We start from the raw sequence: 16,805 nt of genomic DNA on the forward strand, positions 1-16,805 counted from the left end.
ACCAATTTGTAATCATTCGTGCAGCCTCACAGGTCAACAGGATACTGAACACTAAAATAAACCAATTTGTAATCATTCGTGCAGCCTCACAGGTCAACAGGATACTGAACACTAAAATAAACGCCAATTTAATTGTCAGCTGTAACATTAAAGGTGCAGATCCTAGTTTTAGCCCGTAAAATGGACACTAAGTTTCGTTAATTTACAAACCTGTAACACATTTGGATACAGTTACAACATAGTGAAAGAAGAGTCTGTGACGTTAAAACAGAAATATCCTTAAAAATAGTCTAGAACTCAAATCAATAAACCGCTACTTCTCAGACGCACGTGCGTGTTTAAAAATGTGAAAATGCTATTTTTGGTATTAGAATACCACCAGGATGACCAGAAACACTTCGGTTCTACGGAAATGGATAATCTAAAGAATAAAATATAAGTAATGTTTGATTTTAGAGATCATAAATGGCTCTAATAGTGAAAAATATGCTATAGTGTTTAAAAACTACGGTCTGTCCCTTTAATTTGTTTTCTTTTTAAAGAAGGGATTAACACGAACTGCGATACAGGAGAGTTACATGTTGCTATATCGTTTATCATTCCACATGTCTGAACGTCTGTAATAAAAAAACCTAGTCTAATTACAAACGAACTATATACGTTTAAGTTGCGTTTCTTTTTGTGCTCAGTATACGCTGGTGAATATTGTGGTCTGTTGTTCCTATTACTCGGAGAGCGGGTCGCATCTCTGTCTTTTAAGATGACATTGCTCGTCCCCAAAGAACTTAGTCGCAGTTAACTTGTGCGTTGACAAGGCAGCCACACCACCCGATCTTTACCCCATTGAACACCAGCTAGTACTATTGATGTCCACATTATTGCTTGGCCTACTTACAAAGATATATAATGTATACATTATTTATATTCATAAAATACTGCAAAGAAAAACAAAATGCAGTTTAACACATTCCAACATCGTCAGTGCAATAACATCAAATAGTATGCGTCCATCACATGTATCATACTCTTCAGATATATTACACAACATTTATTATAAACTCTGCATTTTACTGGACAAGGTTATGCGTAAAGCGGAATGCAGAGAACAGAATGTGGTATACGGTATGCTGTAAAAATACCGTGTGCACTATTTGCTTCCATACTGTTTCATTACGGTATTTTTAGTAGAAAGAGAATTTTGCTATCTGTGGATGTCCCGCTGAGCAGCGGTTTCGTAGGAAACTCGGCAAATGTTTGTTGTTTTGTTTACATATAATACAAGCTCTATACCGCAGCGGTACAGATCACTGGTGATGAACTATTACGCATTCCGCATACTGTGTGTCGGTTAAAAGCAGCTTTAAGGCTCAGTCACACTGGATACGACGTGTGCGTGCGGTCCAGCTCTTGTGGCGGTTGCGGCTGCCGTATACGTTCAGAACATTCATATGAGTTGCGTTTCAACTGATATGCACTTTTATTTTAATATGGCGACCAAACCAGCTGTCGGTTATTTAACTGCGGCTAGCTGTATGCGTTTTGGCAAAGCACGCTTCCAGTGTGATTGCTCTTTTGTAGCATCACAGCACGCAAGCGTCGCACCCGTGTGAATGAGCCTTTACTTTTATGTCGTCTTTTGTCTTCAATCAACATTATGTGCGACACGTAATCGCAGTCTTCTTGGATTACAACAATTTTAGGAACACAAAGTAGTTTTGTTGAAATTACATGTGATCCAATGTGTCGGGAACCCCCCCCCCCCAAAAAAAAAAAAAAAAGAAGAAAAAAAAAAAAAAAAAGGAAATTAGCATGTGAGAGTTTAACATAATTAAACCGCGATAAGATTTATCCGGGTGGTTTTGTTTTGTTTTGTTTTGTTTTGTCTTTGCAACCGCACCCGCTTGTGCACATGTTATACTTTGTCCGTCAAATTCGATTGTATTGAAATCAATTGGGGCGAACTGACCTATTCGTCCCCGCTTCTACACATTTGCGTCCGTCCGTAATGCAATCGAATTTGACAGACGACAGAAACGGACGCGGATGATCTCCTCTAAAAAAAACAAAAACAAAAAACAACAGCAAACAAACAACACCCCCCCAAAAAAGAACACACCCCAACCCCCACACATCCCAGACCCCCCCCCCCCCCCCCCCCCCCCCCCCCCCCCCCCCCAACAACAAAACAAACCCGGATAAATCATATCGGAGCCTCTAGTAGAAAGTAGGGATGGAGATAATTTACAATCTGATCTTAGTCAGCTTTGGTTCCTTTTTTTCACAATGTTGTTTTAAAAAAAAATGTCGCCTTTAAAAACACATTGCAGAAATGAGCTGTTCTCCTTCTTGTATGAAGTGTACAGTCTAAACTCAAGTTGAAACAATTATGAGTTTACACGTTCACGAAGGTCTAATAGCTTTAATACATAAACGGTCTCAAGGTTTTAATAGAAAGAGTCATGCATGTTTGGTTTCTACAGTATGCGTGCTTCTGTAATATACTCAACAAAATTAATTAGTGGCCATTAGATATTTTGGGCATTTTTCTTTAAAAATAGTAAACAAAATAAATACAGCGTTTGTAAAGTGTTGACTGTGCTATTAAACTTGATTTATACAACAATTAAAAGAGCGAACAAAATGACAATAATCGTTATGAACCAACATGTAACGACTCCTAGCTGATGTGGATTTCGATAGTTGTCATCAATACAAGAACAATCCACAAGCGTGCAATATATTTTTTTCATGTGTTACGGGTCAAATGTTACTGAAACAATGTCCAGAAGTCGCCTGAAATCAAAGATTATTACACTATATGACACTAGAACAGAATTAACCAAACGTCTACTGGCTCTTAATTTATTTTGTTGAGTATATGCGACATATACAACAGTTACTCAAAACCAATCGATGGCGCTTGATGCCACATGTTAGGCGTAAACAAAACCAGTTGTAATTAATTGGCATTTTACCGTTTCTAACAGAGCTAGAACATGAACGGATGATGTTGTAAATGACATTGTGTCGATCGTTTAAAACATGTCTGTGTCTGAATATCATCTCAAATTATTTCCAATCTAAACAAGGTACCTAAGAAATTATTTTCTTAATTAAGTTTCTTTTATGTAATATGAAAGAATAATGAGATACGTTTTGTCTAGAGAAATACAAAACCATTCATAGGAAGAAAACTCAATTTGGAAATCATTTCGAAATACCAAATATATTGTTTAAATGCAAAATGTTATGTGTTAATTTTTTTTCATATGCATATATGTGCTTTATGACAAAACATATCGTCTGTCAATTTAACCAAAGTAATTACCAAAATTCAAATACTTACTGACATAGTTGTAGTAATAGTTATAGTAATGTCTGTAATAGTTTGTCAGGTATGTGTAGTAACTTAAAACTTTTGACTTGACATATTTATAATAATGACCCAAAACCTTTCGTCCATAGTCATACGCTTTCCGTATATTTTTGTACACAATACTCATCTTTGCTCGGAACTTCTGCATCCCACTTTTGTATGGCACATACACCACGTTAACCGCGCCCTTGACACACCTTCGCCACAAGTTGGCCAATTTCGTCAAAGTGGCCCTCAACAGCTGTCTGGACTTGTAGTAGGTCTGCTGGACGACGGTTCTGCTGATGTTGTAGACATTTTTCACAGCTCTGTACACGGTGATGGTCACAGTGGGTGCGTTGCTGCTGTTTTGTCGAGACCCGCCCTTGGGAGTCACGACCAGTGTGTTGTCTCTGTATGACGTGGTCTTGCGCACTGTGACTCGGCTGGTGATCCTTCCTATAATCGGCTTCGTGTACCGTCTGGTGGGATACACTGCCGTGGTCTGGATTCCAGCTGCCGAGGTGTAACTCTTGTAGCGCGAATAATAATACTCCAGATTTTTCGTATTCTGCGTCCTTTTCATCGTGATGGTGGCGATGAGAGGTGGTTTCAGACTCGTCACCGTCGTTTCCGGAGTGGAGTACCCAGTCTGGCTTTCAACCTGCGGGCTTGTAACAGAAACAGTATCGGTATCTGAATCAGTCGTAGTGGAATCGAAAATGTCCGAAGATTGTTCTGTGGTAGGTGTGGTGGAAGCATCCATACCATCTGATACCTGATCGGTGTAATACGAATCGCTGGAATCGTCCGTGGAGAACAGTGTGGAAAGAGTTGTTCCAAACCAGGATGATGAAGGATCATCTGTATCTGTATGCGAATCACTTGTTACATGGTCTGGAGAAATGGTGGACATGCTGTCAAAGAGCCACGACATGGCCGACTCTAAAGTAGTACTGATTTCACTCACTGGTGGCGTCTGGTCTGACGATGGAACTGTCTTCCTTTCCCACTCCTTTGTTCTCTTTTGAGGATCCAGAGTTCGCACAGACGGAGTTGAAAACGACGGTGGTACTTTAGTCGAAGAACCAGATTTTAAGGTTTCGGTGAATGTTGACATGTCAGATTCTGCCTGGAATGTAGATGGAGTTATAATGTCACCACTTCCAATATCACCAAAAGACGTGTCATTTGTTTGAAGGTCTGAGTCTGTGGGTGAAGCATCACCACTGCCAGTCATCCCCGGAGTAGTACCATTGTCACCTAATCCAGAAAACGAATATTCATGCGATGTGGCACCCCAGTCCACAGTGTGTGTAGCTGGGAGAAGTGTTGGGCTGGAATATTGAAATGCAATGCTGGCTGATTGCCCAGAACCCGAAGTGTATTCTTTGGTCAGCCCTGATCCCCAGTCTGTTATGACTGTGTTTCCTTGAGACGTTGTCATAACACTGTCGCCACTAACTGTTGAAGAACTCTTGCTGGAGGCAGGGTATTCTTCTGAAGTGATGCCTGTTTCAGGGGTCAAGTCTGATTTCACAGTGAATGTATGGTCTCCAGATCCTGAAGATGTGTCTTGTATGCTTGATACAATGCCAGAATCCCCAGAAGCTGTCACGCCAGATGACATGTCACCAGAAAAAGATATCCTTGGCGAATATGTTGACCAGACAGTTCCTTCAAAACAATATATTTATGAAGTGCATTAACTGACTTGAGGAAAAAGAGAACGGTTGCCATATAAATCGTAACATACAATAAACAAAATACAGAGCTATAGTCCTTAAATTGTTATAATATAATTTTAGTATTAATATACACATAGATATATATTAAGTCGAAACATACATAAAACAAAATACAGAGCTATAGTCCTTTAACATGCAAGGCGACTGTAATTTATATAAATATATTATTTGTTAGCTTATCAAATGAGAATGATGATGATGATGTATGTATGTGTGTGTATGTATGTATGTATGTATGTATGTATGTATGACTGAGTGTGTATACATGTCTGAGAGAGAGAGAGAGAGAGAGAGAGAGAGAGAGAGAGAGAGAGAGAGAGAGAGAGAGAGAGAGAGAGAGAGAGAGAGAGAGAGAGAGAGAGAGAGAGAGAGATGAACATTAACAATAATGAATAAGTAATTTATTCTGTATTCAGTTACAATAGCGGCACTCACTATGTTATAACAAATGTATATTTACAATGCATTTTCATACACGCATGCATGTACACGCTGTGAATACACACATATTATTACCCAGCCATGAATAAGCAGTTACTAAAAAGCAGGAGAAAATATTAAATAAGGCGAAGACAGAATAACCTACATGGAAATGGTATCTTATTTAAGCTATGATCATAACAGCATACAACTGTGTAAAGGAAAATATGCAGTGACACCAAAATTATTATGCTACAGTTTTGATGACTAAAAGCTTAGGGAGTGTACAAAAACATTTGTCCATTATTTACAATTAACAAAGCACTAGCAGCTGGCTTAAATGGTTTTGTTTGAAAATGATACCTGCCGCCTCTTCTCCAGATGAGCTACCACTCTGATCTAGTGATGAACTTGGTACAGGCTGTGTTATTGTACCGCTTCCAGACACAGAGCCAGAACCAGCCACTGCATCTGATGTCCAGGGATATTTCGTAGTGGCAGGCGATGGTTTTGTTTCTATCGTTTCATTTGATGTTGTATCCCCACTCCAACTTCCAAATGCTGGTACAGTTGTTTCGTCAACAGTGACAGAGTCTGTCTCATTATCACTGACAGCAGATGCAAGTATTGTGGTTGCCGGTGTCAAAGATGTGTCATCCCCACTACCAGTTTGATTTTCGGATGACGTAGTCCAAACATCAGTGATGCCTGGTGTTTTCACTTCTGTTGTATCCTGGGTTGTACTACTGCCAGGCATTGCGTCAGTTGCATCTGACAACCCGAACTGTGGTGTGGTTTCTAGAGTACTGAGTGCACCATCGCCGCTACTAGTCACATCTGATGTTCCTAACTTGGCTGTCATGGATACACTCACGGATGTATAATAGCCACTACGTGTTCCATAGTTTGATGATGTAATATCATCATCCTCAGTTACATCTGGTGTCGCGGATAAAAGATCACTGGTACGTGTTTCATCTACTAATGATGCTGTAGCTGGTGTCACGGATGAAACATCACTGGTATCTGTGGCATTCGTTTCATCTACTGGTGATGTTGTTGCTGATATCCCGGACGTAGCATCACTGATATCTGTGGCATTCGTTTCATCTGCTGGCGATGTTGTAGCTAATGTCCCGGACGTAGCATCACTGATATCTGTGGCATTTGTTTCACCTACTGGCGATGTTGTAGCTGATGTCCCGAACGTAGCATCACTGATATCTGTTGCATTCGTTTCATCTACTGGCGATGTTGTTGCTGATGTCCCGGATGTAACATCACTAGTATCTGTTGCATTTGTTTCATCTACTGGCGATGTTGTTGCTGATGTCCCGGACGTAGCATCACTGATATCTGTGGCATTTGTTTCATCTACTGGCGATGTTGTAGCTGATGTCCCGGACGTAGCATCACCGCTATCTGTGGCATTTGTTTCATCTACTGGCGATGTTGTAGCTGATGTCCCGGACGTAGCATCACCGCTATCTGTGGCATTTGTTTTATCTACTGGCGATGTTGTAGCTGATGTCCCAGATGTAGTATCACTGATATCTGTGGCATTTGTTTCATCTATTGGTGATGTTGTAGCTGATGTCCCAGATGTAGTATCACTGATATCTGTGGCATTTGTTTCATCTATTGGTGATGTTGTAGCTGATGTCCCAGATGTAGTATCACTGATATCTGTGGCATTTGTTTCACCTACTAGCGATGTTGTAGCTGATGTCCCGGACGTAGCATCACCGCTATCTGTGACATTTGTTTCATCTACTGGCGATGTTGTAGCTGATGTCCCGGACGTAGCATCACCGCTATCTGTGGCATTTGTTTCATCTACTGGCGATGTTGTAGCTGATGTCCCGGACGTAGCATCACCGCTATCTGTGACATTTGTTTCATCTACTGGCGATGTTGTAGCTGATGTCCCCGACGTAGCATCACTGATATCTGTGGCATTTGTTTCATCTACTGGCGATGTTGTAGCTGATATCCTGGACGCAGCATCACTGGTATCTGTGGCATTTGTTTCATCTACTGGCGATGTTGTAGCTGATATTCCGGATGCAGCATCACTGGTATCTGTGGCATTTGTTTCATCTACTGGCGATGTCGTAGCTGATGCCACGGGTGTAGTATCACTGATATCCATGACATTCGTTTCATTTATTGGTGCTGTTGTAGCTGATGTCATATACGTTACATCACTGGTATCTGTGGCATTTGTTTCAACTACTAATGATGATGTAGCTGATGTTACGGACGTAACATCACTGGTATCCATGACATGTGTGTAATCTACTGGTAGTGTTGTAACTACCGTCGTGGTTGTATCACTGATACTCTCTGTCGTATCACCTGGTGTTGTCACAGCCACAGCGGAAACGATATCACTGATCTCTGTTGCATTTGATGTCAAGAATTCCGTCTTTGCCCCAGTTGTCATTTTTGCGTGAGGTTCGTTGGTTGTAACTCCACCATCAAGCTGGTCACTAGGAGTTGTAAAGGGATCTTCAGTTACATCTGACGTATCTAATGACGGGTGTGTTTGCAGGCTATCTGGGGTGACATCTGCGCTAGAAGACCTAGGGGGTGAACTGGCTTGCGTCTTATCAGACTGTTTTGATGGAGTCCAACTGACAGACATGTCAGACTGCACAAACGTGGGTGACCTTTGTGTGCTGTCTACACTGCTTGCGGAATCACTGGAGGAAGAAGCCGACGTGGGTATTTCTGTAGCAGTGCTTTCCTTCTCTGTTGAAGCTCTATCTGCATTCGTTACTGATGTTTCTGATATTCTAGTATCAGTACTATTGCCTGTATCTATGGACGTAGCGGCAGTTGTCATCACGTCTCTGAGGGGTGTAGGTTGTGTTTCGGTTGTTGAGGTCGTTAGGACACTAGGGCCAGCAGAACGAGTGTGAAATGTCCTACCTATGTCACTAGTTGTCTCATCATCATTCAGTGTCGATAGTTCTTTGTCCGAAACTCCAAAAGCATCAATGGTGGTCGTGTCTCCTGCAAATATGTAAACACAATTGTTAGTACAATAGCAATGATAAGGTTAGCATATATTTTTGTAATTTTAAAATAAACACTAATATAGTCAAATACAAGTGTTATAAAAAAGGGGAACAAATATTTCACTTAGTTAGATAGCTAAGTGAAAATTGAACCTTTTTTGTAAGACTATACATGGTAATTAATCACTGCTAATGTGAAACAGATTCTTGTTATTATATGGACCGAAATGTAAACATAGAATTTTATATACTAGTACTCAAGGCTGATACACAAAAAAGCAAAAATATTGAAGTTCACATACTTAAATTATAACTTTGTCCTAGATACTATTAACATAAGAAAAATTGTGTAACGTTATATTTTGGAAAAAAATCCTTAATTTTAATTCAATTGTCTAAACTTTAACAGTACAGAGACGTGTAACGATCTTTATGACACTAGAGCAAGTCTATGTATACCGTATATAAATGACACCCACTGTCAGTTCTAATACCTCAGATGAAAAACATGGATGTAAACGATAGGGTAAATTTTAATGAATGTTTTTTTAATAATAATTTTCCTTTGAAAACATTGTCATAGACTGTGTTCAACGCACTGCTCTCACAAACTACCCGATACTCATTTACCTACCAACTACCACCGTTTTCTGTCCACTCTGCCAGCACAGATTTAGACGCCAATCTGCAAATTTAACGCCATCTTCAAGACACTATACGTCAAAACCTATTTCCAACCGTCCTTATCTATTTTTTGTTGGTAACCCACAACTTGAATTATTAACAATTTACAGACAAAGCTACACGCTGGTATTTTAACCTGATATTGGCATTGTTCTATAGTTAGCAAAAACCTCGATAAAATAAAATCTGCACTGAATTGACACCAGTACCCAATTGCTTAAAGTGGAACCACAAAACCGTAATACATGACCAGAGCCGTATTTCTGCACAACGCAGAGTCGAATGGGCATTTGGTAAAATAGCGGTCCATTCTATGACTGTACCTAGTGCTTCGTCTATAGGAGGGCAACATCTCCTGAGGAGATCCTTTACTGGAGATTTCATCCCTCTTGCACCACCACAAATAGGATTGCAAATCCTAGACTAGTTTACTAAATCAAAACTAGCGCCGGACAGAGTTGATTACAACAAGAACAGCTGTAAGACATGCACTCATGAACCACTGTCATAAGATTGATGATATCAGGTGTTGGCGAATCATTTTTAACAAATAAAGCTATGCCCTTGCCCATGTATTAACGTGCCAGTGCTGACTGTGGTAGTTGGTAGGAAAGTATTGCCAAGTATTTTGTGACTATAATAATAATAATAATAATAATAATAATCATAATAATAATAATAATAATAATAATAATAATAATAATAATAATATTATTATTATTATTATAGTCACAAAATATTATTATTATTATTATTATTATTATTATTATAGTCACAAAATACTTGGCAATATTATTATTATTATTATTATTATTATTATTATTATTATTATTTTGTAAAATAATTATTTTACATATTCGTCAAAAAGTTATACCTTCGTTTATACCCATTTTTCATCAAATGTGTCTTACTGAAATGCTGTAAATATAGCTACAAGTTCCTGTGCTTTAGAAATAATCTAGGTATTCAACGATCTATACTGTGCGAGACCGACAACAGATAGTGGTGCTGTCCTAACGACGAATCTTACAAGCACCAGTATAGAAAATACTTATTAAAGATTTGTCTTTTATTTATGACTTACTGTTGGGTTCATTTACCATTAATCAAGCTCGCACACGTTCATATAACTTAAACACTGGAAACCACATTATGCAAAATAACGCATTTCTTTAATTAACAATTTAAATTGCAACTGTGCGTCGAATTGCTATACCAATTATTTTTACTATTTCAAATGACGTTTAAATGTATCACTCAGAATTAACTGTTGGCTTATTTATTTTCGAAAAGTCTTAAAGATATTTCTATAATTTGATTACCATAGTGGTACCACAATATGTAGCAAGAGTATAGCTACGACAGTAGCAATATCCGGTGTCGGTGCTACACAGCGATCAATAGTAACTGTTGTTTCAGTATATCCGAGTTAGTAGCTCACCTTATACAATACGAATGTATCTGATTTCAACTTTATATTCACTTTGGTTAAACTATTATATTTCGTGCAATTTCCAATATAAGGGCTATATCATATTTGCAGAGGCATATTCGAACACTAATGCACACTCCATGCAGACAAAGAATAAAAAAAACACACAAATGAGCAACACAAAATAGAATACACAAAACAACATGCATATACGAAAGACATATAATGTTTAAAAAGTAACCTGTTTAAAATTACTATGCACGAACAGAATACTGATAACAGTTTAACCCGCTTTTTTGGAATTTACCCTCTGTCACTATAATATTTTTTTTAACAGAAGCAGTATTTACAAAGCATAGATGTTAACAACATTACACACAACGACATAATAACAATTTAGGCAAATATAAACTATCATAACAACTGATAGCAAGTGATATATCACCTAGTTTTAGATTCTGATGTAATTGTTTTTATGGAAGCAAAAATTACCAATAATAGTTTTGTTGTTGTTGTTGTTGTTGTTGAGAATAACATAGTATAATATATTATATTACATATATTCGCTGTAAAATAAATGGAGGTTATTACCAGAGTGTATTTTGTTATCTTCACTATCTTATATTAGAAATACAATTTGTATTATGCGAGCCTCTGCCGTCAGCACCTACGTATTTAACCAGCACATTATTGAAAGGGGGTGCTCAGGGCCGTACCCTCCCTGGGGGCAGGGACGCAGTTGCCCTTCTGAGAATCAACCTTTTTTTTACTCCAGAAAATAGCACACACATCTCAGGGTTTAATTTGTATAGTGTTTCATTTATTTATAAAAAGTAGTGCCCCCCCCCCCCACCCACCCCCCTTAGGATTTTGATCAAGGTACGGCCCTGGTGCTGTCAGTTCTCGTCCTGAGTGTGTGCATTGGTGGTTAATATGTGAAGTATTTGTTATCGGCGTATCTTCGCCAACTCAATTGCAGCCAGCTATTCAGTGTTTACGCTATACAGTTATCTCTAACTGAAAGATCAATCATGGAGATAGTACTCAGGCTATGAGGCAAGGTGACAAGGACATTATAGGAAGACTGCCACTCCACAGGGGATTGTACTACCAAACATTATCCCACTCAAGCATCCAATCACTGGGTTATCCTTTGTACACAAAGCTAAAATAGTATTAACAGATATAGCTAATGCATTTGTTCATGATGACTCTAATATAAAACACCACCACAACGAAAAGCCTAATGTAAAGTCTAAGTAATCAGCACACATTTAAATTGGTACAACAAATTAAGCAACTTGTTTTTACTACATGCCAAAAATGTATAATAGGATATATAAAATATGTAGGGTATAGGTCAAATAACATATCTAGCTAGAATACTACCAACAGTAAATAGTATATACACAAAAGCGTAGCACTAAGCAATAAATGGTATAACGAATAAGAACGAAAAGCAAAAGGTACAACTGGGTACTAACTCATAAGCAAATTCAATCCAGGACACGGAGAGCAGTTGTCAATGAAGCATGGCGGCTAATTCACTAGAAGCGCAAGGATTGATTGCTGAGCAGGGTCAAGCAAAACATCACCTGTTCTTGGTAGATCAACATTTGGATCCACAGTCTTTTGGATACTGTGTTCGTTATACGGGGATGAAATCTGCCTCCCACTTCCTGCTTCCAGTGTCACATCACTGACTACACTTGAAGACTGAACAGGTAAGGTGGTAAGTACCTCTTTTAAGGTACTTTTGTTGCTGGAAGATGAAGCAGATCCGTTGGTTTTACCAGCACGGGTAATGATCCTGCTTTTAGAGATAAAATTATCTGATGTATTTCTGGCATCATCTTCAGATTCTATTTCAACATGACCAGAAAATGTAATTTCGTTGTCGCTGGTAGATGATGTCATTTCGGTTTGATGGCTTGGAAACTGTGTTGACCTAGCAATAGAAGAATATCCATCGTCGTCATCAAACTCAACAATCGAATCAGATGTTGAAGATTCCTGAGATATGCTTTGGTCATCCAGCTGAGGCGCCGATGATACGCTTTCACTAAACTCACCCATTGTTTCAACAACTGAGGCGGTTAGGCCATTCAGTGTTATGTCGGTACCATGTGTCATTTTGTTGTCTTCATCTGTATTTGTTTGCAGTTTTGGGAATTCAGCAGTCACCATGTCACTTATTTTGACAGAGAGTTGAGTAGGGGTCACTTTTGTTCTATAAGATGTATATCCACTTACAGACTGATAACCAGAATCAGATAGCACACCAGGTGTTGTTACAGGCATCAGACTTGAAGTTGCCTTAGTCAAAGTTTCTGATCGAGTAATGTCTGTCTTTGACTTTGTGGAATACATGGGTCTTTTAGTGTCATATATTTGTTCTGAGGATTGTTCAACAGGCTGGGAGATTGGCATTAGAGTAGTGGTAACTGCCATTTCAATTTCATCACTGGTCTTGATTTCTAGAGAATGCGTCAAGTCGTTTACAGGTGTAGATATAACTGCTGTTCTATGATCTTCAGTGCCAACACTAACAGATTTCGTCAACATTTTCGATGTTGTTCCAGTTGACTCCTCAATTTCAGACTCGGATGTGGAAAAATCAATGGGCACTTCAGTTTTGTCTGTTTGCTTTGCGTACTGTATATTTGATGACCCAGCAGGCTGAGACATCGTTGTTCCGGTGGTTGTAACTCCAGGTTCAGATGAATCATTGGTCTCGATTTCTAAAGGTGTAGTCATAAAGCTTGGTGCCCAATCATCTGTGCCAACACTTGTGGTGAAAGTTTCAGTTGAAGTAGTTATAAACTCTGCTGTCTTAGCTTCTCAGTGGCAAAACTTGAGGGAAATGTTTGACCTAGAGTTTTGTCTTCACGTGTAGTCAACATATCTGAAGTAGTTCCAGATGCCTCTTCAGTTTCTGATGGGGTAAAGCCCGTAGTGTCATCAATTAGTGTTGTTGTTTCCTGTCTTGTTGATGATTCAACAGGTTCTGTGATTGATATTAGAGTAGAGGGAACTCCAGTTTCAGATTCTCCACTGGTCTCGATTTCTGGTGTGTGTGTTAATTCTTCAACCTGGTGTAGTTATAAACTCTACTGTCTTAGCCTCAGTGGCGACACTTGTGGGAAATGTTTGTGCTGTAGATTTGTCTTCAGGTGTAGTCAACATGTCTGACATTGTTCCAGATGCCTCTTCAATTTCTGATGGTGTAAGATCGGTAGTTTCATGAATCAGTGTTGTTGTTTCCTGTCTGTGATTGATGATTCAACAGGCTCAGTGATTGGCGCTAGAGTAGTGATATCTCCAGTTTGAGATTCACCACTGGTGTCGATTTCTGGTGTATGTGTTAATACTTCAACTGGTGTAGTTATAAACTCTGCTGTCTTAGCATCAGTGGCAAAACTTGAGGGAAATGTTTGACCTTCAGTTTTGTGTTCTCTTGTAGTCAACATATCTGAAGTAGTTCCAGATGCCTCTTCAGTTTCTGATGGGGTAAAGTCCGTGGTTTCATCAATTAGTGTTGTTGTTTTCTGTCTTGTTGATGATTCAGCAGGCTCAGTGATTGATGCTAGAGTAGTGATAACTGCTGTTTGAGATTCACCACTGGTCTCGATTTCTGGAGTATGCGTTAATTCTTCTACTGATGTAGTTATAAACTCTGCTGTCTTAGCCTCAGTGGCGACACTTGTGGGAAATGTTTGTGCTGTAGATTTGTCTTCAGGTGTAGTAAAGATGTCTGACATTGTTCCAGATGCCTCTTCAATTTCTGATGGTGTAAGGTCGGTAGTTTCATGAATAAGTGTTGTTGTTTCCTGTCTTATTAATGATTCAACAGGCTCAGTGATTGGTGCTAGCGTAGTGATAACTCCAGTTTGAGATTCACCACTGGTCTCGATGTCTAGTGTATGCGTTAATTCTTCAACTGGTGTAGTTATCAACTCTGCTGCCTTAGCATCAGTGGGAAAACCTGAGGGAAATGTTTGACCTACAGTTTTGTTTTCACGTGTAGTGAACATATCAGAAGTTGTTCCAGATGCCTCTTCAATTTCTAATGGTGTAAAGTCCGTGGTTTCATTAATTAGTTTTCTGGTTTCCTGTCTTCTTGATGATTCAGCAGGCTCAGTGATTGACGCTAGAGTAGTGATAACTGCTGTTTGAGATTCACCACTGGTCTCGATTTCTGGAGTATGCGTTAATTCTTCTACTGGTGTAGTTATAAACTCTGCTGTCTTAGCCTCAGTGGCGACACTTGTGGGAAATGTTTGTGCTGTAGATTTGTCTTCAGGTGTAGTCAACATGTCTGACATTGTTCCAGATGCCTCTTCAATTTCTGATGGTGTAAGATCGGTAGTTTCTTCAATTAGTGTTGTTGTTTCCTGTCTTATTGATGATTCAACAGGCTCAGTGATTGGTGATAGAGTAGTGATAACTCCAGTTTGAGATTCACCACTGGTCTCGATGTCTGGTGTATGTGTTAATACTTCAACTGGTGTAGTTATAAACTCTGCTGTCTTAGCATCAGTGGCAAAACTTGAGGGAAATGTTTGACCTTCAGTTTTGTCTTCACGTGTAGTCAACATATCTGAAGTAGTTCCAGATGCCTCTTCAGTTTCTGATGGGGTAAAGCCCGTAGTGTCATCAATTAGTGTTGTTGCTTCCTGTCTTGTTGATGATTCAACAGGTTCTGTGATTGATATTAGAGTAGAGGGAACTCCAGTTTCAGATTCTCCACTGGTCTCGATTTCTGGTGTGTGTGTTAATTCTTCAACCTCTGTAGTTATAAACTCTACTGTCTTAGCCTCAGTGGCGACACTTGTGGGAAATGTTTGTGCTGTAGATTTGTCTTCAGGTGTAGTCAACATGTCTGACATTGTTCCAGATGCCTCTTCAATTTCTGATGGTGTAAGATCGGTAGTTTCATGAATCAGTGTTGTTGTTTCCTGTCTGATTGATGATTCAACAGGCTCAGTGATTGGCGCTAGAGTAGTGATATCTCCAGTTTGAGATTCACCACTGGTGTCGATTTCTGGTGTATGTGTTAATACTTCAACTGGTGTAGTTATAAACTCTGCTGTCTTAGCATCAGTGGCAAAACTTGAGGGAAATGTTTGACCTTCAGTTTTGTGTTCACGTGTAGTCAACATATCTGAAGTAGTTCCAGATGCCTCTTCAGTTTCTGATGGGGTAAAGCCCATAGTGTCATCAATTAGTGTTGTTGCTTCCTGTCTTGTTGATGATTCAACAGGTTCTGTGATTGATATTAGAGTAGAGGGAACTCCAGTTTCAGATTCTCCACTGGTCTCGATTTCTGGTGTGTGTGTTAATTCTTCAACCGGTGTAGTTATAAACTCTGCTGTGTAAGCTTCAGGGGCAAGACTTGAGGGAAATGTTTGACCTACAGTTTTGTCTTCACGTGTAGTCAACATATCTGAAGTTGTTCCAGATGCCTCTTCAATTTCTGATGGTGTAAACTCCGTGGTTTCATTAATTAGTTAGTTCTGCTGTTTCCTGTCTGTTGATGATTCAGCAGGCTCAGTGATTGACGCTAGAGTAGTGATATCTCCTGTTTGAGATTCACCACTGGTGTCGATTTCTGGAGTATGCGTTAATTCTTCTACTGGTGTAGTTATAAACTCTGCTGTCTTAGCCTCAGTGGCGACACTTGTGGGAAATGTTTGTGCTATAGATTTGTCTTCAGGTGTAGACAACATGTCTGACATTGTTCCAGATGCCTCTTCAATTTCTGATGGTGTAAGATAGGTAGTTTCTTCAATTAGTGTTGTTGTTTCCTGTCTTATTGATGATTGAACAGGCTCAGTGATTGGTGATAGAGTAGTGATAACTCCAGTTTGAGATTCACCACTGGTCTCGATGTCTGGTGTATGTGTTAATACTTCAACTGGTGTAGTTATAAACTCTGCTGTCTTAGTTTCAGTGGCAAAACTTGAGGGAAATGTTTGACCTAGAGTTTTGTCTTCACGTGTAGTCAACATATCTGAAGTAGTTCCAGATGCCTCTTCAGTTTCTGATAGGGTAAAGCCCGTAGTGTCATCAATTAGTGTTGTAGTTGCCTGTCTTGTTGATGATTCAACAGGTTCAGTGATTGATGCTAGAGTAGTGATAAC

General features: G+C 39.3%; 2 protein-coding genes across 2 annotated transcripts; both read right to left on the reverse strand.

The window, feature by feature from the left end:
- Positions 1–1,982: 1,982 nt before the first annotated feature.
- On the reverse strand, positions 1,983–13,419 carry LOC121380740 (mucin-17-like). The gene is made up of 4 exons (XM_041509699.1): positions 12,258–13,419; positions 5,887–8,541; positions 3,347–5,032; positions 1,983–2,053 (listed from the first exon to the last, which is right to left on the reverse strand). The coding sequence occupies exons 1-4, from the start codon at positions 13,417–13,419 to the stop codon at positions 1,983–1,985; spliced, it is 5,574 nt and encodes a 1,857-aa protein (XP_041365633.1).
- A 491-nt stretch (positions 13,420–13,910) lies between these two features.
- LOC121380741 (mucin-12-like) lies at positions 13,911–16,106 on the reverse strand. The gene has a single exon (XM_041509700.1). It carries the CDS (start codon positions 16,104–16,106, stop codon positions 13,911–13,913), a length of 2,196 nt encoding a protein of 731 aa, XP_041365634.1.
- Between the last annotated feature and the right edge of the window lie 699 nt (positions 16,107–16,805).

The sequence above is a fragment of the Gigantopelta aegis genome, chromosome 9, assembly GCF_016097555.1.
Source record: "Gigantopelta aegis isolate Gae_Host chromosome 9, Gae_host_genome, whole genome shotgun sequence".
Taxonomy (NCBI): domain Eukaryota; kingdom Metazoa; phylum Mollusca; class Gastropoda; order Neomphalida; family Peltospiridae; genus Gigantopelta; species Gigantopelta aegis.

What these genes read in the sequence shown, in the direction of transcription:
- LOC121380741 (XM_041509700.1), bottom strand. Translation starts at nt 16,106, where the DNA reads ATGTTGACTACACGTGAAGACAAAACTGTAGGTCAAACATTTCCCTCA.
- LOC121380740 (XM_041509699.1), bottom strand. Translation starts at nt 13,419, where the DNA reads ATGACTACACCTTTAGAAATCGAGACCAATGATTCATCTGAACCTGGA. An exon ending in ATCTGGAGAAGAGGCGGCAG is followed by an intron (nt 5,033 to 5,886) that starts GTATCATTTTCA and finishes ATTGTTTTGAAG; the next exon opens with GAACTGTCTGGTCAACATAT. An exon ending in CTATTACTACAACTATGTCA is followed by an intron (nt 2,054 to 3,346) that starts GTAAGTATTTGA and finishes TGTTTTTTTTAG; the next exon opens with AGGAGATCATCCGCGTCCGT.